This window comes from Uloborus diversus, chromosome 4, assembly GCF_026930045.1.
Source record: "Uloborus diversus isolate 005 chromosome 4, Udiv.v.3.1, whole genome shotgun sequence".
Taxonomy (NCBI): domain Eukaryota; kingdom Metazoa; phylum Arthropoda; class Arachnida; order Araneae; family Uloboridae; genus Uloborus; species Uloborus diversus.
In genome coordinates this window covers 79516630-79541738 of record NC_072734.1, presented here as the reverse complement: position 1 = coordinate 79541738, position 25109 = coordinate 79516630, and the positions used below count along the sequence as shown (strand labels likewise).

Genomic DNA, 25109 nt, shown 5'->3' with positions numbered 1-25109 from the left:
ATACCACCCCAGCGCTCTAAACAGTTTAATAACTCCAGTCACAACTAAATTGGTTATTGAGTTTGCTTAGATCTTTTAGAATTATCCTTCTGATATTACTATATCATTGTGTGGCATTTTGTACTTCGGAAAAGTTTTAAATCAGTAAAATTTTTTCATGAACTTCACTGCAATCATTGACTTTAGAATGCAAATTCATGTCCCCCCCTCCCAAAGCGATGGTGCACCCCTGAAGTGTGACGGAGTACCCATCCAGAGTAAAAGCCCTCAAAAAAGAAATATCCCTTGAAAAAATTAAAAAACTGTCCTAAAAATTCCAATGACGCAATCTGCGCCATGGAGCCCCCCCCCCCCCCCCCCCCCCGCCTGTGCATCCCGGTTAATTAGCATTTTTTTCTATGAGAGTTTATTATTTTACTATTATAGAGTGGTTTCTGCGAGGTTTGAGATTTTTTTTAAGTAATAGAAATTATTTTTATTTAAAAAGAGGATTATTTCGCCCTCCCCCCCCTTTCCCTCAAAACAGGACGCGCAAAGTGCTGGGACTTTTTACCCCTTCTTGCTGGAAGGGTAAAAAGTAATTTGCAACAGGTTTCAACTTTTTTTTTTTTTTTTTTGATGTTTGGGTTTGGCCATTTTTTGGCCTAATTTTACTGTACTACATCAACTCTTCTCTTACACACCGGAAGTCTAACCTCAGATTCCTCCATGCATTTCAATCTACTTTTTAGTGGTCAACAACCTGCTGGAGTTGATCTGATTTCTAGGCTGTTCAAAAGGATAAGCAACAACAACATAGTTGCCTCAGAGCAACAGTAATATACCTAGTCCCAGAAGTAACGCTAAGATGTGTTGTACTGTTGCTCTGAGGCTACAATATGCTTATTAGGAGTTTTGCTATTTAAGTTCATTTATATAGGTGTTTTCTCTGAAAAACATAATTTCACACAAAAAGACCACCATGAAGACAAAAATTAGTATCTCTCTCTTAGACTTTTTCTTGTCATCATGGTAATCTGAAAAATAAATGGAACATCAAAGACTGAGGATAAAAAGCAATCCGTTAATGCTGAAGAAAAAAAAAGGTTGACACACCACATGATTGTGATATTAATTACACAACACAAGCAATAAAATACTAGTACAAAAACAGGGCTCACACAAGATTTTGAAAACAAATCCAGGCAGGTAAATTATAAATGAAGCTTAATTTTAGCCATTTTTTTTTCTTATAACACATCATCTATTTTTCAAATGTAAATGAAAGCGGGAGTATAAATGAGTTAAAGCACTATTAGCAACTAGTTTGCATATTTCAAACAAAGATGTCAGCAGAAATGCCATAATTCTGAATGCAAGTTCATTTATAACTAGAATTGTAACTTCAAACATCTGAAAATTATCTCTTTTGTGGAAATCCATGAAGTCTCATGGTCCTGTTCTGTGACATTTCCAATCAAGTTAAAAGTAATGATTAGATTTTCAACATTTCTTTTTTTGATATAACTTAACTCGGGCTATCACAATAAAGATTTTATACCATTAAAGATTACACATTTTTTTAAACGTAATAATTGTGAAACATGGCAATTTTTAAAATGCTATAAAAGCAGTTTTAAATAACACATCATCCACTTAATTTGAATGAACTGATTTTGCGCTAGTATTACAACAAACATTCACCTTCTTTAAAGCTCTCTTGCATTATGGACCTAGTTGATAATGAGACATTGAATGTGGAATTTTGATGAGGATATGCAGGAGTGATTATAGGCATGAGATGAAAACGATCACCTACATTTATCTGCAAAAAAACAAAAAATCATTAAAAAACACACACGTTTCAACAATTTCTCTTTCAGAACCTAAACTGACAAATAAACTGATAAAATCTATTGTTTTTTAAAGTTTTATTTCCTTTTGTTAAGCAATACCACAATGGAAACTCAATTGCCTAGATCCCTTTCAACTGAATTCATAGTTAATCAAGATAAATTTTACATTATCTGCTTTTGTTTATTATCATACAGTAACACATGTGGATGCTAAACCTTGTTGTAAGATATTTAAAAAAAGCTGTTAATACACTGTTGTCTTACTGTTTGTAAACGCTGTTAATTTTTGAAAAGTCAGGGGGGAAAATGTGTTCTTGTTTATTCTTGATTTGGTATAACTTCAGGTGTGCAGAAACTGCATGGTCACTTGAACATACTGTTTGTGTAAAATAAACAGTTAAAAAGAAAAAAAAAATGCTAGCCATTCATATATTTAAAGTCATTAGAATGATTAATTTGACGCTTTGAGGGCGCATTTGTTAAATACATTGTATAGTGCCCTGAGGTATTCATGCAGCACTGCTCTGCATTAACGCATGTGATATTGTATTTGAGCTAAAGGCTGGTATACATTCAAAAGTAAAATGTTCACCATTTAAAAAGAATATCAGCCAGGGGCCAATTCAGGATATTTTTCTCGCTACCTATTTTTGTAAAAGTATTGCATCATTCTATTTTTGTGAACTTTTAGAGGCATCCTAATTTTTGTAAAAGAGAAGTAGAACAAGTGAAATTTTAGTTTAAAAAGTGTAAATGTCATCTAGTATTATTTTTGACAGGTTTTGTTTTTTGGGGAGGGGGGGGGACTAAAAACCTAAGAAGTACCAAAAACACCATCGTAATTTCAGCTTAATGGGCTATGTACTGTGTACAATATAGGAAATTATGAGAAAAACGGTTCCCAAAACATGTTAAAAGATTGCAATAATATTGCATAAATACACTTTGGCAAGAAACAGCTAAAAATTCGTTAAAATACCACAAAAAGGTTGCTATTTAAGCGATTGTTCATATAAACCTGCTTAGAATTTTTTGTATAAGTAAATTTTGTTTTAAACAGAGAAACAAATTTTATATTTTAAAATGCGAATTTTTGTGAAATTTTCGATGTTTTTGTGAAGCTACCTGATTTTATTACTTGATTTTTGTGAAAGTACCTATTTCAAAACAAGATTTTTGTGTAGGCACTGAAAAACGGTAGCACGGCAGCCTATATTGGGCCCTGTCAGCAGATCTACATCCAAAGAGTACAAAGTCAAGGAAAATAATGCAAAATGAATTTGTTCTCACTTAAAATGTGTGAGCATGAACTTAAAAAAATGGCTCAGAAAAAAAAAAAAACTTACACGTGGATCCCATACATCAAAACCTAGCTTATTTTCTTCAGGTTGTTTGAGCAAAACAGGTTTGGGCCATGGCCTAGAAACATATCAGCATTGAATTAAACAGCAGTTGTAATAATTATAAGAATTTTTTTACATATAATTTAAACTATGTAAATTTACACAAAACTTAGGGAAACAAATGGGAAAATTTTTTTATTAAACATTAAATTTACTATTAACAAGCATTTTGTTAGTTTACAGTAGAAAACTTTTCTTTTATTTTCTTGAATATTTTCATTCAACTGCACAAAAGAAATTTCTCTAAAAAAAATTAAAATGACAAACCTGAACTTTATAATGTAGGAAAACATTTAAATGTAGGATAAATATAAGGTAACTAGCATTAAAGATTTTTTTTTCTTTTTCTAAGTGATGGTGATACAAACAAGCATGAGAGTGCAGGTTTGAAAAAAAAGCTGAACTTCACATGAATTGAAAATTGCTGCATTAAGAATAAGCAAAATAAGAGTTAGATACATAAATGAGGATGTTATTAAATTCATTTAAAATACTTTTACAGGCAAATAATAAAATGAATTGAGACAAATTAAAACATACCCATGATTTAATAATGACAAAAAAAGGGGGGAGGGAATAAATTCTTGTAACAAAAAATTAAAATGACCAGATTAAAGGAAGCGACGACTAAAATAGCTTCCAACATTCAGAAGAATAGAAATACTCGCAGGATGCATAAGGATTGGAATTTCAAAGTCAGCATGCTATTTTCAGCCACGCATGTGTTCAATATCGGCGTGTATCCAAAACAAATTCTTTTATGAGTTAAAAATGATAAAACTTCTTTCAAACTACAAGAAACCTGATCAAAAGTTATCCTCTACCCCTCTACATTTTCAGTCACGATTTCTCAATGGATTTAGATCAATCTACAAAATAACCAGAAAGTCTTTAAAAAAAGGCATAACGCAGAATAATTTCATGCCTGTATAAACGAAAATGCAAGTTCCAGCATTATTTCGTTAATTTGCTTTGATATTTAAAAAATTTGAATTTGAACGATTATAAACATAAAAATGGATTGATCTGCCACTCGGAGATTATTCGTACAAGCTTTGAAAGCAAAATTTACAATTATTGTTGAGGATGGAAAAAGATAAAGCATTTCAATACAGGATTTTTGGGAGGGGGGGGGGAAAAACTTTTCTCATTACGAGTAACTTTTTCTTGATTTGTAAAAGAGACATTTTTCATTACAATCCCAAGTAGCATCAACTCATCGTATTTTGCTCGGTCGATCATCGACTCCTCCTAAACTCATTGCGTAACGCACGCTGATATCGTTGCGATCAGAATCCGAGAATCGGTTTTCGATCAGCTGTTTTTCATTGAAAAAAGAGATCGTAACAATTAAATTTTCCGAGCGAAATTTCATCGAAAAACTAAATCATAACGATCAAATTTTCCCGATGAAAATTTGCCGAGCTACATTTTATTGGAAAAAGAGATCGTAACGATCAAATTTTTTCTGATGAAAATTTGCTGAGTTACATCTTATCGGAAAAAAAGGTCGTTTAAATTTTCCAATAAAAATTTTCCCAATCTAAAATCTTTGGAAATCTCCCAACTGTTAAAATAGGATAAGTTTTATTATTTGAATATCCGACTACTGATCAATCGTAAGGCTATACGGATCAACATTCAGGGTTGAGAATCGGAGGAAAAATGACTGAGACTTTGACTCCAAATGCGACTCCTGGATTTTGGAAGGGTTTACTCCAACTTGATGCAAAATCGAATCAACTTCAACTCCCCGATTCCAACCCCAATTACCTCACTGGAATTGCGAACAAAATGAGACTCCGACTCTTGAATCATTTCTATCTCCAAAACAATTCCACTCCATTCAATTTGGCTCCCAAAATTACTGACTCCAACTCGGTTTGCAGGCAAAATGATCGACTGCGTCTTTTCACTAGCTGGCGCCACAAGCACATTCACTGAATAAAATTCTCACTTTCCGTTCAGAAATCTGTCATGGCCTTGGTCCCCGATAGATGGCGCCACAAATGATTTTCTATTTAACACACTATTTTCCTCCTTAGAACGAAGATTACTTGTCTAGTGGTTAGCTTATGAAGCTTGTATTCCACAGGTCGGAATACCGGCCAAAGCAACTTAGGTTTAATTCATGAATCATGTTAATCAAAAGTAAGAAATTAAAAAAGTTATTAAGACTATTAAAGAGTTATTAAAATTTAAAGGACTGTCCAAAATGACGTCATCCGAAAATACCCATCCTGAGAGTTTTCAAGATGGCGGAAGGGTCACGTGACCATCCAAGATGGCGGACCCCCTTCCCACTGCTAAATTGTTTTCCTCTTGCTTGTCCCTATATCGCGGCTGTTACTACTTCTCATCGTATTTTCATCCTAAATTCATCGCCTCGGAACAGCACTGCTCGTACATTGCTCCAAATCTCATCGGTATAGGGAGCAAAATTCATCGGATTTCGATGATCGGATTCTACTATTGCCGATGAGACATATTGGAGCAATTTCCAATGAAAACTCATCGGAATCCGAGCAAAGTTAGATCGGATTTCGATGAATGGCCAATGAGTTGATGCTACTCAAGATAGCTACGAGCAGTCATACCTTAAAAATCTTACTGGCTGTTCAGAAAAGGAGGTTGGGCAAACAAACCGATGTTGACATTCTTGCGCAAATGCTTCATAATCACTAGTGCCATTAGTGATAAAAATTTCTGTGGAATAGTATTAATAACCTAGAAAAACTAAGGCATTGGAAAACAAAAAGTAGAGAACAAAATCTTGCAGCCCGCGAGAAAATCGGAAAATTAGAGGGGAAAAAACTTGTCTTGCAGCAGATAATGTTCGCAGGTATTATCGATCATGAACACTTCAATTTTTATGCTTTGGCATTTTTTCTCAAAAAATTATATCATTCTCACATATAGTTGCAATTGAAATCAAATTGAAAAATTTTAAATGCCTTTCTATTTATCTACATATTTTACATTTAACCCATGAAAATATTACTTTTTTTTTCTGCTACACAATCTACTTTGAAAGCTTATATATTCTGTACAAATAACAATTAAGGCAATTTCAATCAATTTAAAACATTAGCTCTCAAGATAATTTTTTCTTAACTAACATAGCTAATAAAAAACCATAAATTTTGTCTCTTTTAATAGCTTGATTAAATTAATATTGCATGACAAAATTTAGTTAAAAGGTATCTACTTACCATTGAGAAAACACAAGAAAAAATTTATGAACAAGAGTAGCAGCTGCAGCATTAGGATATAACTGGCAGGTTCTCGCAACAAGCATAGCCCATGACACACCACCCAAATAACCCAGTACATTTGAATAAACACCATGTTCTGTTAATGAAACAAAATTACACAAATAAATGAAAATTCAATGCCATAACAGTTTAGTAAATTACAGTCAAACCTCGTTAACACAAAATCTACAAGTATGCGAAAATGTTTCGGGTTAACCAAATTTTGTGCAAACCGATTTCCATGTCTGCCGGATTTTTAGTTAACAGACAAAAAGTTATTCTATGAAACTCAAAAAATGTAGAAACCAAAGTACATTAATAAAAAAATGCATACACTAGCATATATACACTGTTGCAATAAAAAACATGCACCCAGAAGAAATTGAGCTACACTCACGAAACTTGGCAGCCATGTAGTGTATAAGGAGATAAGAAGATGATTAAAATTTAAGAATGAAAGATAATTTTATTAAGCAGTTACAGCATGCAAAAGGTTACAAATCAGTATGTAGTAAAGCCATCTCTGGCAGCTATGCAAGCCGAAACACGAATTACACAAACCTAACGCCAATTACAACAAATACCAATACAACATAATGTCGGTTTCAACAAAGTACTCTCTCAGTCCTGAAATAATTCTATTACAAAGAACAAAATTTGCAGTCAATTGAAGTGTGTTATAATGGGATTTTATTGCATTAAAGCTAAGCAAATTGTTAAGAAACTAAGTTTTATCCTTTCTCATTTTAACTTTTGGACTGCCGAAAAATTCAGATTGCATGAGGTAAATTTGCAATGAGAATTTCATTGAAGATACTCACTTTTAGCCCAGAGCTTTATACAACGTAGTGCTAATCGAAAGCTTTCACGATTTGGTACCAAATGCAGTATTTCATCAGTAACACGGCAACCTAAAAGCAATTCAACAAGTAAAAAAATGAATTCCTTCTAAATTTATACAAAAAGTTTTTTTTTTTTAAATAAGCTCTTAGATACTTAGCATGTCGTCTTTATAAATTCTAGCATGCAAACACTAAAGAGCATAAGTAGAAAATAAATGCAGCTTTTAAGATCATACGAATATACACAGGCATTAAACAGACAGAATCTGATTTTTTGAAGGAAATAGGGCAATTTTCAATTTTTTGTGGGACAGGTTTTTCAAGTTTAAATTTTTGAACAAGTAAATTTTGGAAAAGTAACTTTTCCGAAAGGAATATTTCAAATTGCTCTTAACACTAAGATAGACTTTTTTTTTGCCTGCATGTTTTATAATATTCTTTCATACAAAGCTCATTAAAAAAAAAAAAAAAAAAAACTATTTTTTCAACTAAAAAGCTTTTGCAAAAATAACCATTTTAATCTTTTATGTGCAAATAGATTCCTCGCATTGACCAGCGAGGAGATTTTTAATTAGTCCCTTTTGTCAACGAAAAAGGTAAATGATCGGTATCTATGAAACAATTTTTTATTCAATAGTCTCCAGAATTTTTTATGGTGGCTATATATACATATATAGAACAAAGAATATACTGTTTGTGAGTATGTTCTTTATAAAAATCGAGTTTCATTTGGAACTCGACCAAATTAGGCAGGGAGGAACTTGGGCATCAGAGAAAGAATGTTTTCATTTGAGGGCCCGAAAATGGCACTAAATGGCTCTTTTTACTTGAAATAATTATCTGATCAGTTTGAATTTAGCGCCAAAAGCCCTTGAAAATTATCCCTAAAATTGAATTTATTCCTTCAAATTTCCAGAAAAAAAAAAAAACAAGGCTGTAAAATCACTGGGAAAAAAATTTATAAGCATTATTAAGCATAATGGAATAGAAATTCATAAAATTATCGTTTGTACGATCTCATTTTAAATTATCGTGAATAAAACCATTCAGAAGGTTGCTACTTTTTCTTCTGGACTGTGACATAACTAAATTTTATTTTTGAGATAAAAATTTCCCCTGTCTATTATTATTTGGCAACTATTCTTCATCCTTTTTTATTTTTTTGTCGTCGCAGCAGAAGATAATCAAGGATTTTACTTGGATTTACGGATCAGTTTAATTTATTTGGGAATTTTTGATCAACCGTTTTCTTTCTTTAAGAATGATTATTTTGACAGGAAATTTTTCAATATTTTTTTTTTCTAACTGAAGCCTAGATGTTGAACATGTGTCACTCAACACAACTTTTATTTTCAAGGTAAACCAAGCAAAACCATGCAACGCAGCTATTTTAAATAAAATAATTAAAAAAAAAGAGGACATTCTAGAAAACAGCTTTCAAAAGTAAATTAAATAAACAAGCATCTGCAAAGACCGACATGGAGCAATGTAATTAATATATTTATGATTTAAAATTCCTAAATTTAATACAATTATATAAATACTACACTAAATAACAAGTCAAATGTTTACCGTTCAGGCTTCTCACACATTTTGGATCCAAATTCTTTAAGAGAGAAACATCTCTTAAATCTTGGTTCTCTGGAATGTCTTTCAAAGCTAGTCTAGCAAATAACATGTCAAGCTGGCATGGGGCAAAACACATACAAAATTAATGTCATAATAACAAACTATACAATGATATTTCTACTTGAGCAGGTTAACAAACAAATAAATAATAAGAATAACTCTTCATCGCATTATATGATTATATCATTTTTACAAATCATACTTTTAAGAGGATTTAGACATTTTTAGGGGATCTACTTTAAAATTCAAATAAAATAAGTTTTGTGAAGTACCATATTTTTCGGCTTATAATCTGCAGGTGGAAAAATGGGGGTGGAGGCGGGGAGAAGTATTGAAATATTACTCAGTGATGTACAATCTGCTGTCTATTATGTAATCTATTACATGCCAATCAATGTAATTAAAACTTATGCTAAATTTCTGCAGACTTTATAGGGCCTCATATATGTTACAGTAAATGTGATAAATTGGTGAATGTATATAATTACTAGTGATTATACACAATCGCCAATAAACATGGTAAATGTGATCAATTATTCAATATTTATCACATTCACCAGTTCATTTATAAAATCCCCGACTTGTGATGGGGAATTTAATAAATTTGAATAATTATGTACAGAAACAAGGGTTTAGTTGTATAAAAATAATATTTTCAACACTAAAAATTACTTTTGGCATTAAAACAAGGTTTGATATTTATTAAAGCTTACAAAAATATTTTAAGAACAAAACTGGTTTTGCTTTGCTTTACTTTAATTAAATGTCTTAGAACAAACAAATTAGATGATGTACCATAAATAATGTAATTGGAAGCGTAAGGGAAGGAGGGAGAGGTTCACTCCAGATTACACCTTTCTGGGGAGAGGGGATGAAATCCAAAATAGTCCAAGTTTATTTAAAAAAAAAAAAAAAATTAATTTGAATTCTGAAATTTTGAATTCAAATTATGTTTTTCACAATCACGACAGGACCCTACTCATTGGACTTATTGCTACCAGAAACGACTCCTGTCCCCCCAAGCCTGCCCTTCCTTCTGGGGGTTACGTGTATATTTGGGTATGCGAGTGCAGGCGCACGTGTGTGCATGTGTAGGCTTGTGTGTGTGCGTAGACCTGTGTGTATGCACTTAGGCGTGTGTGTATGTGTGTGGAATGTGTATGTGCATAACAAAGCGCGTGTGTGAGCGTGCGTGTATGTAGGACATGGACTCCACCGACCAGGAAAAGCGGCTACTGGGGGACAGTCGTGCCTGTAGAGGCCGGTGGTGCTGCAGAGGCCCCTGGTCCAAGCTGAAAAAGGAACCGGAACGCCAAGGACCGTCAAATGAGAACAATAAGCAATCGTGATTGCTCAAAAAAACATTGCAATTCTGATATAATCTGAAATAGCTTATTTTAAAGAAAATTGATTACAGGGGCAATTTTATAAAATGCGTTGATAATTTTACTGCTGGTCTTTTAATGTAAATTTTCGATTCACCACAAAAATTGAAATTTATTTCTGACAATTGTATGACCTTAATGTTTGCCTTAACTTTTTTGTTTTGAGTGTTCTGACTGCGGGTGGGGTGTACAACAAATTGCCGCCCCAAATGACATTATCACCATTAAACCAAGTAAAAGTGTTCAAATTTACTGTTTTTTTTTATCTCTCGACAATCGCCAAATGGTAATGGGGAATGTAATAAATTTTCTGAATAAGGTCTTAATTCCAAAGAAGGGAAAAGTTTTTCAACTTTTCTAAAAATGCATAATTAATTAGAAAAATGTTGCGATGACTTAAAACATACAGTAATATTTCAAAATAAATAAATGTGTAAAAGTAACTCTTTTACTTAATTTTCATTAGATATTTTATAATACACACTTTTTTGCACATAATATATATTGTAAATTATGAAACTGCTTTGGTAATATTACTAAGGTGTACCTTTTTTAAGGGCCCATTTAATATTCTGTTTTTGCCACCATGGCCTACTGATAAATGTGCTTCATAAATTAATGTAAACATTTCTTTAAAATACACATAAAACCTAACATTGTAGCTTCCTTATTTACGGGATAGATGAGTTTTTAAACATTGACAAAACTGCCATTATGTCACATCTTTTTAGTCTATGATAACCTTCTGAATTTTTTCCACTAATTTTGTTTTTTACTATAATTCACCTTTATTAACGAATCCTCTTAGTTTTCTTTCGTCAACAAAGACCTGTGTACTTTTTTTTCTAAGTTTATGACAGTAACTAAAACTTGAAATTGAAACGCTGAAGCATAAAGTCCATTATTAGAAACTCCATAAAAGCGAGAAAGCCCACATCTTGAAAAAACGGTCTTGCCAGTATATCAGAAATGCTGTAGAACCTCATTAATCTATACAAATAGGGGGGTTGTATGAATTAATGAAAGTACGGTTTAAAAAAAATAACGTAAAAACTGAGCCAAACTACAGTAAGCAGTAAAAATTGTGTTTTGAATTCAAGAGAATAAAACAAAAAACTGGAGAGAAATTTTTTAAAATGTATACCAAAAAAAAAACAAAGTACGGCATACAAAGATTTATTATTACGCTTAATTTATTTTATTTATATAGTATGCATTTAAATAGATGTTGGGATTTATCAAAATCTAGTTTAATAGGGTTTGGATTAGTGAGGTTTTACTGTATTGAATTGAAATTAAAATCCTACTAACATGGTCAATTAAATGCACAGATGGAGACAAGTGCATCTAAAAAAAAAAAAAAAAAAAAAAAAAAAAAACCATATCACGTAGAGATACTATAAAAAAAAGCCAAGAGGCTGAGCAAACTGAAAAAATTTTGGCAAAGTATAGACTTTTATAACATTCTCCATTACGAGTCGGGAATCGTATAAATTAACCGGTAAATATGATAAATAGGGTAAATATTCAATAATTATCACATTTACCAATTTAAGTGAGGATTGTAGAAAACCACCGGATTTATCACATTTACCGTAACATCTATATAAGATGTCATATTTGGATAATAGGAAAACAAGGGCAAATAATTTATGTGCTAAAAAACTTGTTTTACAACGCTCTTTGAATTGCTACTTATTCAGATTTTTTTTATCATTGCACTAATGTATGGTTTCCTGGTAAGGGATACTGTTTTGTAAGAAAAGATGTTTGCAATATTTACAATAAAAGTAAATACTGCAGAATGCAGAAAAAGCAGTTTTTACAACTCTTCAATAATAATTCTTTCATGTTCAAATGAAATAAAAAAATACATAAAAATAAGATACTGTCCAACCACGGATTGCATGGAATTTTCAAACGTCCAGATAAGACGAATCTATGTGAATAAGGGGGAAAAGTAAAAATTTGATGCACGTATTCCGCTCATTTGAATGAGACTCTGCTTCTGCAAAAGTTGACATCGGTAAAAAATAATAGATTCGTCCATTTCCGGCTGTAAAACGGATGTTTGTCTTTCCATACAATCCGTGGTCCGACTATAGCAATAATTTCAGAAAAAAAGTTTCAAGAAGCATTTTTAGATTAGTTAAGAAAACATTGGGATGAGGTTTGAACACTAAAAACCCACCCATTAAATACGGTCCTGATTTGAACTGCTTAGACTTGACCAACTAAATTAAGTAAATTTTAAAAACTTTACACATAAGTATGCATTTGAATAAGAAAGCAATAATGATTTAGTAAGAATTCTAATGCCGCATCTACTTACCTCAATTCCATCAAATGTCATCTTGATTACAGGAACATAAGCTTCTTCAACAGTCTAAAATTAAAAGACAGCATTCATGTTTAACAAAGCATATCATAATGCATTGCACAAATTATCTATTGAGCATTTATCTGAGTAAGACAGGGGTCTGGCCAGAGCAAATTTGGGTCCGTTAACGGACCCTTCACAAAAATCCGATCAACCAAAACGGACCTTTCACAAAAATCCGATCAACCAAAACGGACCTTTCGCAAAAATCCGATCAACCAAAACGGACCCTTCACAAAATTCTGGTAAACAAGAACGGATCTTTCACAAATTGTTTATTGAAAGAGCAAATCTCAAATTAAAATAATACAGCATATTTAAAGTTAAATTAGAGGAATCAACTTATACAAAATCAGCTAATTTTGCAAAAGGAAAAAAAAAAAGAGATAATAATAATCGGCACTCTTGTGATGCTCCTGCAAGCCATAAATAATTACTACGGCCAAATAAATATAATGCCTGTTGTTGGTTTCTTTGAAAGAAATTAACAGCTGAAAGTCAGTTTGGTTTATAATTTTGCTTGTTTGTTTTAAGCAGCGGTGTTGTTGTAAACTTCTTTGGAAAAGCGTCAACATTCTCTGAATAGGCGTAGTAAGCACTTTTCTCCCCACTCATGATTTAATCATCAATAATATACAGCGAAATGAATTTAGAACTGCAAAGGATAGTATGGGTGGGGACGGATGTGATCGCTTCAGATAGGGTTACAAAATTCAAACTTATAGCCACTTAAGTGTCTGGTGGTGCGATGTTAAACTGTTATTTTGGGAGAAAGTTATATGGGTTTGGTTTTTCGATACTAAAAAGGATAATTAACTTTAAATAAGCTTTTATTTACCGTTATTTTTTTTCTATAGATGTCTACATTTTGAAAAACGCAATCTTTTTACATCCGATATGAGAATCATATTTTATTCTTTTTTTTCAAGCTAACTTCGCTTTAATAAGGATGCAAATAAATGAAAAGTCTTTATTTTTGTAACAAAGCTTATTTCAAGTTTTTAAAGGGGAATTCCATTTTCTTTTATGAGTCAATAATTAAAATGCTGAATCGATGGTTTATTTTTTATTTTATTTATTTATTTATTTATTTTTGCTTCAACTGTGTCCAGATATTAATGATATGTTTATCATAAGACTCTAAAATGCAATTCAAAAGTAATTTTATCAAAAATATTTATTTTACAAGCCGTTTTTATACTTTTGATTCCTTCACTTTGAGGATTGCAATCTCTTTGCATCCGCTGTGGAAATCTGATTTTTCGAATTTTCGATGTTTAGTACGCTTAGTTAAGAGGTAAACAAATAAAATATTTTTTTATTTTTGTGAAAATCACGGAGTTTATAAGGTTTGAACGAAACTCTGTGCTCTTAAACAGTGTCTTGGGTTAAAAAGTTAAATGCTGAACCCTAGCCAAATTTTTTTTCTTACAGTTATTTTAAATACTATAGAAAAAACATTTCTAGTATAATTTAACATGATGTAGAATGGTAGATAAATATTGATACTTGAGGGGTGCCCATCTCCCAGAGAGCGATGCCTCCCCCCTCTCTTCTACTAGAACACTCAAGAATGATATTCTCAACAGAAAAGAGAGAAAACACTCAACTTTAAGTGTCAATGATGCAGTTTCCATCATCTCAAGAGTCTAAACTTTCGTTTTTACAAGAAAAATTTTTTTTTTTTAATTATTTGATTTTTCACAAAAATAATTGATTTTTCACAAAAATAATTGATTTTTCACAAAATTATTTTATTTTTCACAAAAAACGGACCCTGTGAAAAATCCTGGACAGACCCCTGTAAGATATTTAAATTAAATGAAATTTAGTTTTTCAAGTATAAAATCTAAAAATCCAAAGGACTCAAGTTTCATTTCAAATTACTTTAAAAAGTATTTACTTAATATTTTTCAAATATAATAATTAGATAAAACAAAATTAAATATTCAGTACATTGTCCAGAATACCATAATCTTTTTTAAAGTTATTAAACAATTAGAGCTCTCGTAAATAACTTTTCTTACTTTCTTCCCCCCCCCCTTTTTTTTCGTAAAACATACTTTCCAACCTCCGAAGGAATAAAAACAGGAGATTCCACTAGAGGTACATAGGTGATTCACCAGCAACATATCCTCACAACAGAATTATTATATTACTAGAAAGTCGCCCATCAAGGTATGACGGGTGAAAATTGCTTCTACATTTGAACGAAGCCATTGCCTGTTTGGTGATATTTCGATAGTTGAAATTGTAAAACTCCAATGGATTAACGCTAAATTCCAGTAGGTAGCGTTCATTGTTGACCACTTTTTCGTTTCTTCATTCCCCTGAAATGACAGTCTTACCAGTAAAACAGTTAAGATACCAGATCAAGTTCAGCCTTCTCACAATAAAGCCTTTCCCTGCATGTTAAACATTACCAAAACATTATCAAATTATCATGCCGTGGCATGAGTTTCATTGTTGAAACATGCAGGTTACTCGATCATCGACTATTATGTGTAAGAGAATAAACAAACTAAAATAGAACAACCAAAATGTATATAATTGATGCTCGGATAGCTGATAAACATTAGACTGAAGCCAAGCGCATATTTTTGATCTACAATTTATGAACTTTAAATTTTTCATACAACAATTAATTTTAAATGGAAATTAAACGTACACCACACACACGCACACGCCCGGGAGCTTGCGCACAAACATAAAAAATTTATTTTGTGTTTTGAAGTTTCCACTTCCGATGGCATCCCATGACTGACAATTTTTTTTTAACACTAAGGGGCTCCGCCCCCGCCTTGCTGGCACTCGCCAACCCCCTAAGATTGCTTCGCAATCTTGTTTGATTCGCAAAGTTTTAAATCGTCTATTGGAAAGAATCAGATTAAAAAACGCATTACGAGTTCTGTTTCGAACAAAATGAAAATCTTCCTCTCCCTCCCATAGAAAATAGAATTCAAGTGAAGAGCTCATTATTCGAATACAGTTTCACTCCCACCCGAAGAAAAAAGAACTTGATATAAATATATGCACAACCCAGACATTAAAAAAAAAAGTGCTTTGAAGACCACCCCTTTCCCGGTTCCAAAACGACTTTGTACCAACTTGCACAGCTATAGTAGTACGGTGCAAATAGAGCAAAAAAAGGCCTAACCTCAACATCTAAAGTAAAAGTTTCCCTCCAACTCCAAATTGTTCTATACAGTCCACATATTGTTTGGTAAAAAGTTACACCGTTTTCAGCGTCGGGTTTTTGGGGGAGAGGGGGATAAACGTAAATTAGTAGTTTTTATGTTTTTCGGAAATATTTAGGAAACTACGGTGTTTAGAGCGAAAAGTGCAATGTACGAAAAAATCTACAATAAATTACGAACAAAATGGTCTTCAGCATTACTTTGTTAAGTGAACGATTCCAGAGTTACGGACAGTAAAAATAAAAAAAGAAATTCTTTTTTTTTTAAAATTTTTCGGAAAAAATATTTATTACTAGCTTTTACCCGCGGCTTCACTCACGTTGATGTAGTTTTTTTCAATCAATTCACGTTAATGGTCAACACAGGGAGAGGTTAAATAGTATGTCCCTTTAGAGTGAGAACATCAAACCTTTAAAATCCTCCCACGGAAAGAAATCAACTGTTTCTTAACAACGTAAACAATCCTGACAGTAAAAAAATCCAAATCCATTATTTATCGGAAAAAGGACCACAGTGCCATACATTCGCCAGAGACTAGCCAAGTTTATAAACTGCGTAAAATGTTTGCTTAATCTACATTCATAAGATATGAATTTTAATTCCGAACAGAAGATGCTACAAAGAAAATGTTATGCATGTATTTGGCCTTTTCTGGTAAAAAATAAATATTTTTTCGACGGTAACTGAGGAGTAGGGGGACAGACTCTATTGAATAATTTTCTTTATTTAGTTACAAGATTGTTGTATATAGCAAAAATACCCGGCTTTGCATGGGTGTGTAATAATTGTGAGAAACGGTGTAGTTACTTTCGTTCGTTTTCTTCTGTAACTGAACTTGCTGATTAAAAATCGAGCTTTTTCCTTACTCATAAAAGTAAAATGGCAATAAATACGAAAGACCAAATAGCACTCTTTTAGAAACGAAAAAACGTAATTTAAGAATATACAAATCTTTCTCTCAACTATTAGGAAAATTTGCATATCCGGAATGTGACATTTACCTTGCATCTTTGCCCAAATGGAACAACAGTTTCACCCACAAAACGGAAAAATTAGAAACAAATTCCCTGATACTTCCAGAAATTTCAACCAATTTGTGATATTCCCTGACCATTTTAGCTAATTTTCATTTTCCCTGACAATTTCAGGTTTTCCATGTTTTCCAGGTGCATGGCAACCCTGAGTATGGTAAAATAACAGGCATAAGTGAAAAGTAAAATTGCAAAAATGACGACTTTGCAAACTTACCCGCAAATCTTTCACTTCTGGTTGTTCTCTTAATAATTCAACAAAGGAAGAAAAAAAATCTGTTCTTTCCACATGTCTTGGTGCTACACATAGCGTATCAATATCAGCACCTAGGCAAAGTTTAATTGGTAAAAAAAATGTTTCATGAACAGCAGTGCGAAAAACATATGAACTTAAAAAATGACCCACCTTTTGTATGTACACCCAATCTATATGATCCAAATGTGTAAATTTTTCCACCAACATTTTTAGCAACATTTGGAGGCATGTTCTAAAAATATGTTTTGAATAATAAATTTACTTAAAATTCATTTAAAAAATGAAAAATTTACAGAATAAAATATTACATTACCTTTTTTAAGCTAATATCTTTGATCCATATCTTAACAAGTTCATTGATTTTGCTTAGTACTTCCATCCTTCAATAGAGAAAATATATCAACAACCATTGCAACTAACATTTGTGAAGGATTATGACATAATTCACTTAAAAAAAAAGATTCTTTCTATTCTTAACCATGATGTTTCAAAATTAAATTCCTGAGCTAATTATGAACAGACATGCTACAACTTCTCCAAGAACTAAAGCTGAAGTTCAATTGCTAAAAATTAGAAGATGCACATCAAAGATTCAGTTAAGATCTATCGGATACAGGAGCGCCTTGTTATCAGGGGTCTGTCCAGGATTTTTCACAGGGTCTGTTTTCGTGAAAAATCAAATTGTGCGGAAAATCAATTTTGCAGATTTTTTTTCCGTAAAAACAGAATTTCAAAATTTTGAGATGGCGCAAACTGCATCATTGAAACTTTCAATAGGGAATTTTCCTCTTTTCTGTTGATTGTATCATTCTTGAGGGTTTTTATAGTATTTGGTGGGGTGGGGGGGGGGAGGTACACACTGTTAAAATAAGGTTATATACTACTGAAATAAGAGAAATAAACAGCAAAAAAAAAAAAAAAAACTAGCACATTCCTTAATAAACATAAAAATCTAGGTTACATTTTGAGAAAATCATATTTTTTTTTTCTTTTAAATCACTTTTGAGCATTGATTCTGCTTTAAAAGCAATCATAGGCAGGGTTGGCAAGGTTTGGTAAAAATCCTGGTGTGTGCAAAACCCTTGTGTCGAAAACTATATTTTTAGAGAAATTGTATTTTGTGAGAAAACATCAAAAACAGAATAAAATGTATCGAAGTAATTTTTTATATTGAACATTTATTCAATGTGAACATTCAACTTATTGATGTAGCTGATTTTAATCTAATAACATAGAAGTTGAATTTTGGATTTAAATTTCAATTTGTATGCATGAGTTTATTTCATCTTTTTTTTTGATAATAGTAATCAAATTTCCCTTTGTTTATGCATGTGTGCAAATGAAAGCGGGGTTGGAAAAGTTTTTACCGTCCTGTTCAATAACCTTGCATCCAAAGCTATTTTTTGAGAAACTATATTTTGTGAGAAAAAATCATAAAGAGAACAATATAGCTCAAAATTATTATTATTTTTTTTTTTTTTTTGACTGTTTAATATATTTATTCAAAGTGAACATTTAAGTATAAATACATTTGTTCTTATTTTTAACACGCTTTTATTAGCTTCACTTGTATGTTTGTGAGTAACTCTCCTTTGGACTAAGAGCTAGTGGCTTATTACTGTTAGTACATTTTTCGTAGCCGAGAGGTCTAAGGCACAGGTCTACACTGACATCCACCTTTGGGAATCATTAGGCATGCGTTCCAATCCCGTCTACACAAAAATTAAAGTCTAGGTAGTGTTTTGAATTTCCTTTCACAACTCTACCAACTGTTACATAAGGAATGTAATAGAAATTAACAACTGTTTAAAATGAATACAGTGGAAAACGTTTAACATGAAGCTGAAAGTACCGAAATTTTTTTTTCATTTTAAACGAATTTCGTGTTAAAAGATTTATATTTAAGTGCGCAGTATGCAGTCCGGATCGCTATTCCAGTTTGCGTAAACCGATTTTTCATGTTAAGCGTTTTCGTGTTAAACGTATTTCACTGTAGTTTGGAGGGAAAATATTATTAAATACTCATTTATTTAACCTCATTAAAATCTATATTAATGCATTACAAATATTGCAGTAAATACAAATCAATTAGATTACACCCCTTTAGCTTTTGGACAGTTTAAGACTAAAAACCACCTATGGTGTAATAAACCAGTTTTGCACAGTCCAAAACCTAACCCTGATCATAGGGTTGGATCTTAGGCACTCAACTTCAAAAAATGTTTTCTTCTCTAATCATCATTAACTCCAATGCAATACAACAATTTGGGGTATTCTACGTAAAATTGTCAGTTTATCCCTACATGACGCCTTATTAGAGACGTATCGAGTAGCACTTTCGCCGAGTAGCCAAGTACTCGACCTTTCACTACTCGGTCGAGTTACCAAGTACCAATTACGTTTTAAGAAGAACCACCGACACACAGGTGATGAATTTTGAACTTACTGGAATAGTAGTATAGACCTCCTTGTCCATATAATAGTTTTTAAAACTAAATTCCTGCTGAAATTCAATTACGCATTATATAAACAATTTTGTTTGTGTCAAAAATTTTACAAAAAAATTATTTTTAAAATTAAAAATTAATAAAATAAAAGGTATGATTAATCAAGTTGGAATTAAAACAAATTACAGTAAAATCCCTCTAATGCGGACACTAACAGAACAATTTTTTTTGTCCGCAACAGAGAGGTGTTCGCAGGATAGGGGTTTAATAATGTTATTTGCATTGGAACTGGGGAATTAAAAATTGTCAGCATAAGAGGGGTGTCCGTTAGGAGGGGTTTCACTGTATACCAATCAATTACAGCTTTAGTCTGCCAAACATAAATAATTTTTTTAATACAACAAATGTGCAGGAACATTTCAGACCATGTGTTTCTGCCCCCCCCCCCCCCCCCGTTACAAGGAACGTTTTTTTCAGTGCATAACATGTGAGCTAAAGAATGTAAAGACATTCTACAAAAAAATCCGACTTTTGTCGGATGCCTTTAAATCCACGAGCTCCCATTTTGTGCATTGTAAAAGGAATTCCTTGTAATGCCAAAACATGTGTCTGCAATGTTCCTGCACTGTACTTTTAATGTTGTTTTATTTCCTTTTATTTTTTAAACAAAGATATTTTTATATTTTTTCTACCTAATTTTTGTTTGTAGCAAAAATTCATTTTTAATATAAAAATTCCATATTTTCTATACTTACCTTTTTTGCATAATTTTTAAAAAATAAGTTTTATTAACTTTGGGGACATTAAAATAAAGAGTTATTCCATTAAAGCATTACAAACGTCATTATTCTCAAAATTTAAATTTGACTTATAAATTTTAATTGTAAATGATTGCAGAATATAATACTTGCTCTTTCTTTTTCATAAATTTTACTCTGCCTTGGAGAATATTCAATTTTTTGCAACTACTCGGTATTGGCCGAGTATCTGATCAGAATTTGGCCGAGTACCGAGTACTCGGCAAATTGGCCAAGTACAGAGTAGTTACCGAGTACTCGGTACGTCTCTACGCCTTATATATATTTTATTCCTGCTTAACAAATTACAAACTTTTAAGTGATATCTCAAGCAGAAAATTCCTTTTTATTCTTTAAAATTATTACTTTTTATTGAAACATATGAACTGTCACGTGTGAGATAAAGGGTTTACTTTTTTGTGGAATGGCCCATCTATGTTGTATGTTTCTGTACATATAATATATATATATATATATATATTCTCATGGAGGAAAAAAACTTCAAAAGCTTTTTCGAAAATATTTTGAGCTACCGCAGATTAGCTGTATACTACTGCAGTTATTAGCCAAGGGTCGGCCAATCTATAATTTACCTATGAGACAATTCTTCATCAGATTCAAAAAGGTTATACTGGTGAAGAACATCTTCCAGTTCTTTAGACTTCCGAAGATCTTCTTCCCTAGGCATTGCTGTACTAATTGGAGAAGTAACCCCTAGCATTTTTGTAGCAGTAGCACTTTGATTGGTATTATTAACTACAGTTCCACCCATCTTTGAAATTGGGAACAAAGTGCTAGAAATAAATAAGAATAACATTACTATGTAATAATCAAGGGAAAAACACATTACTTTTTTAAATCAAAGTTGACAACGAAAATGCCTTTAAATTAATAAAATAACTCAATAAATAACATGAAGTTCTCGAATTAAAGGAGCCAACTTTCCTGTAGGTCAGAGTCCAACTGTAAACCCTCCTTTCTTTACTCCAGAGCCACATATATTAAGATAAATCTTGCAAAAGGTAACACTTTTCATCCTAAGCATTCTTCCTAGTGCTATACATTAATACAGCATAGCTAGATAATATGGACGCACACACCATGCACGGATACATTTGCTGCAAATATGTACTTCAAAATTTCAAATTAATATCAATACAAAATAATGGTTACCTTAAAAATCTATACATGCAATGAAATTAATCTCTTGCTTTCATGGATAGATGATTGAAATCACAATAAGCATTGTAAAACTGAAAAATTTACCTAACTATTGTTTTTTTTTATTATTCCTTGCAGATAGTTTTGAGTTGTGTGTGAAGATACTTGATAGTTTTACTTTATTATGACAGTATGTACTATGTACATTTCGTACTGTAAATGAAAGACATTGCTGGGAGAGAAGAATAAGCGTGTGTCAAAAGAATTATTTTTCAAACCGCAGCAAGTGCCATCGCTTTATTTTTTCATCTTAATTCAGAAAGTGCTTCAGATAGTTGGAGTTGGATAATCGGAGCTCTGCTGTACTGTGTAAATGTATATTGGCATAGTATAATTACATAATTAAAGAAAGCAGTAGAAAAATAAACATTTTTTAACCCTTAATAGGGGAGGTGCAGTCTCACAGACTGCTCAAAAGTCATCCAATCAGCCTTATTTCATTTTCAGTCTGATCAGGGGTCTGTCCAGGGTTTTTCACAAAGTCCGTTTTTTGCGAAAAATAAAATAATTTTGTGAAAAATCAAATAATTAAAAACAATTTTTTTTTCTTGTAAAAACAAAAGTTTAGACTCTTGATATGGTGGAAACTGCATCATTGACTTAAAGTTGAGTGTTTTCTCTCTTTTCTGTTGAGAATATCATTCTTGAGTGTTTTTCTAGTATTTGAAGAGAGGGGGGGAGGCATCGCTCCCTGGGAGATGGGCACCCCTCAAGTATCAATATTTATCTACCATTCTACATCATGTTAAATTATACTAGAAATGTTTTTTGTATAGTATTTAAAATAACTGTAAGAAAAAAATTAGGCAGGGGTTCAGCATTTAACTTTTTAACCCAAGACACTGCTTAAGAGCACAGAGTTTCGTTCAAACCTTATAAACTCCGTGATTTTCACAAAAATAAAAAAATATTTTATTTGTTTATCTCTTAACTAAGCCTACTAAACATCGAAAATTCGAAAAATCAGATTTCCACAGCGGATGCAAAGAGATTGCAATCTTCAAAGTATAAAAACGGCTTGCAGAATAAATATTTTTGATAAAATTACTTTTGAATTGCATTTTAGAGTCCTATGATAAACATATCATTAATATCTGGACACAGTTGAAGCAAAAATAAATAAATAAAATAAAAAATAAACCATCGATTCAGCATTTTAATTATTGACTCATAAAAGAAAATGGAATTCCCCTTTAAAAGCTTGAAATAAGCTTTGTTACAAAAATAAAGAGACTTTTCATTTATTTGCATCCTAACAAAGCGAAGTTAGCTTGAAAAAAAGAATCAAATATGATTCTCATATTGGATGTAAAAAGATTGCGTTTTTCAAAATGTAGACATCTATAGAAAAAAATAACGGTAAATAAAAGTTTATTTAAAGTTAATTATAATTTTTAGCATCGAAAAACCAACCCCTCATAACTTTCTCCCAAAATAACAGTTTAACATTGCACCACCAGACACTAAGTGGCGATAAGTTTACATTTTTTAACCCTAGAAAAGTTTACATTTTTTAACCCTATCTGAAGCGATCACATCCGCCCCACCCATACTATACTTTGCAGTTCTTTATTCATTTCGCTGTATATTATTGATGATTAAATCATGAGTGGGGAGAAAAGTGCTTACTATGCCTATTCAGAGAATGTTGATGCTTTTCCAAAGAAGTTTACAACAATACTGCTGCATAAAACAAACAAGCAAAATTATAAACCAAACTGACTTTCAGCTGTTAATTTCTTTCAAAGAAACCAACAACAGGCATTATATTTATTTGGCTGTAGTAATTATTTATGGCTTGCGGGAGCATCACAAGAGTGCTGATTTTTTTTTTCCTTTCCTTTTGCAAAATTAGCTGATTTTGTATAAGTTGATTCCTCTAATTTAACTTGAAATATGCTGTATTATTTTAATTTGAGATTTGCTCTTTCAATAAACAATTTGTGAAAGATCCGTTTTTGTTTTACCAGAATTTTGTGAAGGGTCCGTTTTTTTGATCGGATTTTTGTGAAGGGTCCGTTAACGGACCCAAATTTGCTCTGGCCAGACCCCTGCTGATTGAAGGGCTTTTCACCCAATAGCTTTTTGTTTTGTGACCTTGAACACCCCACTTGCTTCTCAGTATCTTTAGGCAAGTGCATCTGGTTTAAATTTCACTGCATTCTTTGGACGCGGTCTGTGAGACCGCACCTCCCCTTCAGTGTTACAACTTTCGGCACTAGCCGACATCGCTCTTAGCGTTAAAACCGCAAATATAGGTTCATTTATCTTATCCGCATTATGCGGAAGAGATGCAAAATATTCTAGATGAGGTTGAGAGTTGTTTAAAATGTTCACAAAAAGATGTTCTAGAGACAATGAACGCTGAATTATTCCTCAAAAACTAATAGTTAAAGGGCTGTCAAAATGTTTCCGTACATGATATAATCAACTTTCTGGTACTAAAATGTTCTGTATATATTCAAGAACAAAGAAATCATTTTCTCGAACAATCTTAAGACTAGCAAAATTTCCTCGGTAATTTCCATTCAGAATTCAAAAATAAATTTTTCGACCATGCTAATAAAAGTTCAAAGAACATCTAGGAGAAATTACAGGAATGTATCTTGATTCCACGATTTTAAAAAACTTTCTAAATAGAGCGGTCTCTGAGACCTCTCGTCCTTTGTTACATCCTACTTTTTCACCTCCCCTGTAACGAGTTTAATTATCTCCTTACTGAGTGAATTCATTTTATGAATAAGTGCAAAATAAGATAATCTGCCTTTCGTTAGCAGTGGAAAAAATATGTAGAATCATTTCTTTAAACGCATGTACCAACCCACATTCATAGTCACAACATTTTCTCGAAATACGCAACACTGCAGGAAACGATGTAAATAAAGCAATTATGATTTTATCAACTTTCTAATCATTTGCGATAGGCCTTAAGGTGTACATAAAAGAAAAAAAAAGCACCACAACAATACACCGTCTTAAGTTTCAATACATCGTGTTACAAAGAGGAAATGAAAAAGAAAAAATGTAAACAAACAACGAACTTCATATTTTAAGTTCAATTCATGCATGAAGTATAATGAACATTCACGCCTCAGTTTCTAATTTTCAGTCTTTTTTAATCGATAAATAGGAACGTTTGTTTCTGCGCAAGTAAATATTTACAATAAAATTATTTTAATTACGGTTGCTTACCTAGACATATCCATGTAAAAAAATAGAGTACTTAATAAATAATCATAATTAACTGTAGAGAATTTATATAATGCAGCTTTGACATTGATTTTTTATTCCATTCGCTAACACAAAACGCCAATAGTGATTCTGCAGTCTCATATTGGTTTAAAAAGTTCAGAAAATTTCACAGACAAATATTTTACACATAACAATGAAATGAACATGGCGGTTGAGAAGAATGTTTTTTGAGTCATGACC

At 32.0% G+C, this 25109-nt stretch overlaps 1 protein-coding gene across 1 annotated transcript in view; it reads right to left on the bottom strand.

Annotated features, from left to right (window-relative positions):
- Positions 1–25088, bottom strand: part of LOC129219843 (poly(A) polymerase type 3-like) — a 52430-nt gene extending 27342 nt beyond the window's left edge. The window contains exons 1-11 of the mRNA XM_054854152.1: positions 24870–25088; positions 21050–21250; positions 17526–17592; positions 17363–17444; positions 17174–17283; positions 12681–12734; positions 8907–9018; positions 7314–7403; positions 6451–6589; positions 3182–3254; positions 1684–1804 (exon numbers count right to left, since the gene is read on the bottom strand). Coding sequence (XP_054710127.1) covers positions 1684–1804; positions 3182–3254; positions 6451–6589; positions 7314–7403; positions 8907–9018; positions 12681–12734; positions 17174–17283; positions 17363–17444; positions 17526–17592; positions 21050–21250; positions 24870–24883 — 1063 coding nt within the window. The 5' untranslated portion in view covers positions 24884–25088. The remainder of the gene's footprint in view (positions 1–1683; positions 1805–3181; positions 3255–6450; positions 6590–7313; positions 7404–8906; positions 9019–12680; positions 12735–17173; positions 17284–17362; positions 17445–17525; positions 17593–21049; positions 21251–24869) is intronic.
- Positions 25089–25109: the final 21 nt, after the last annotated feature.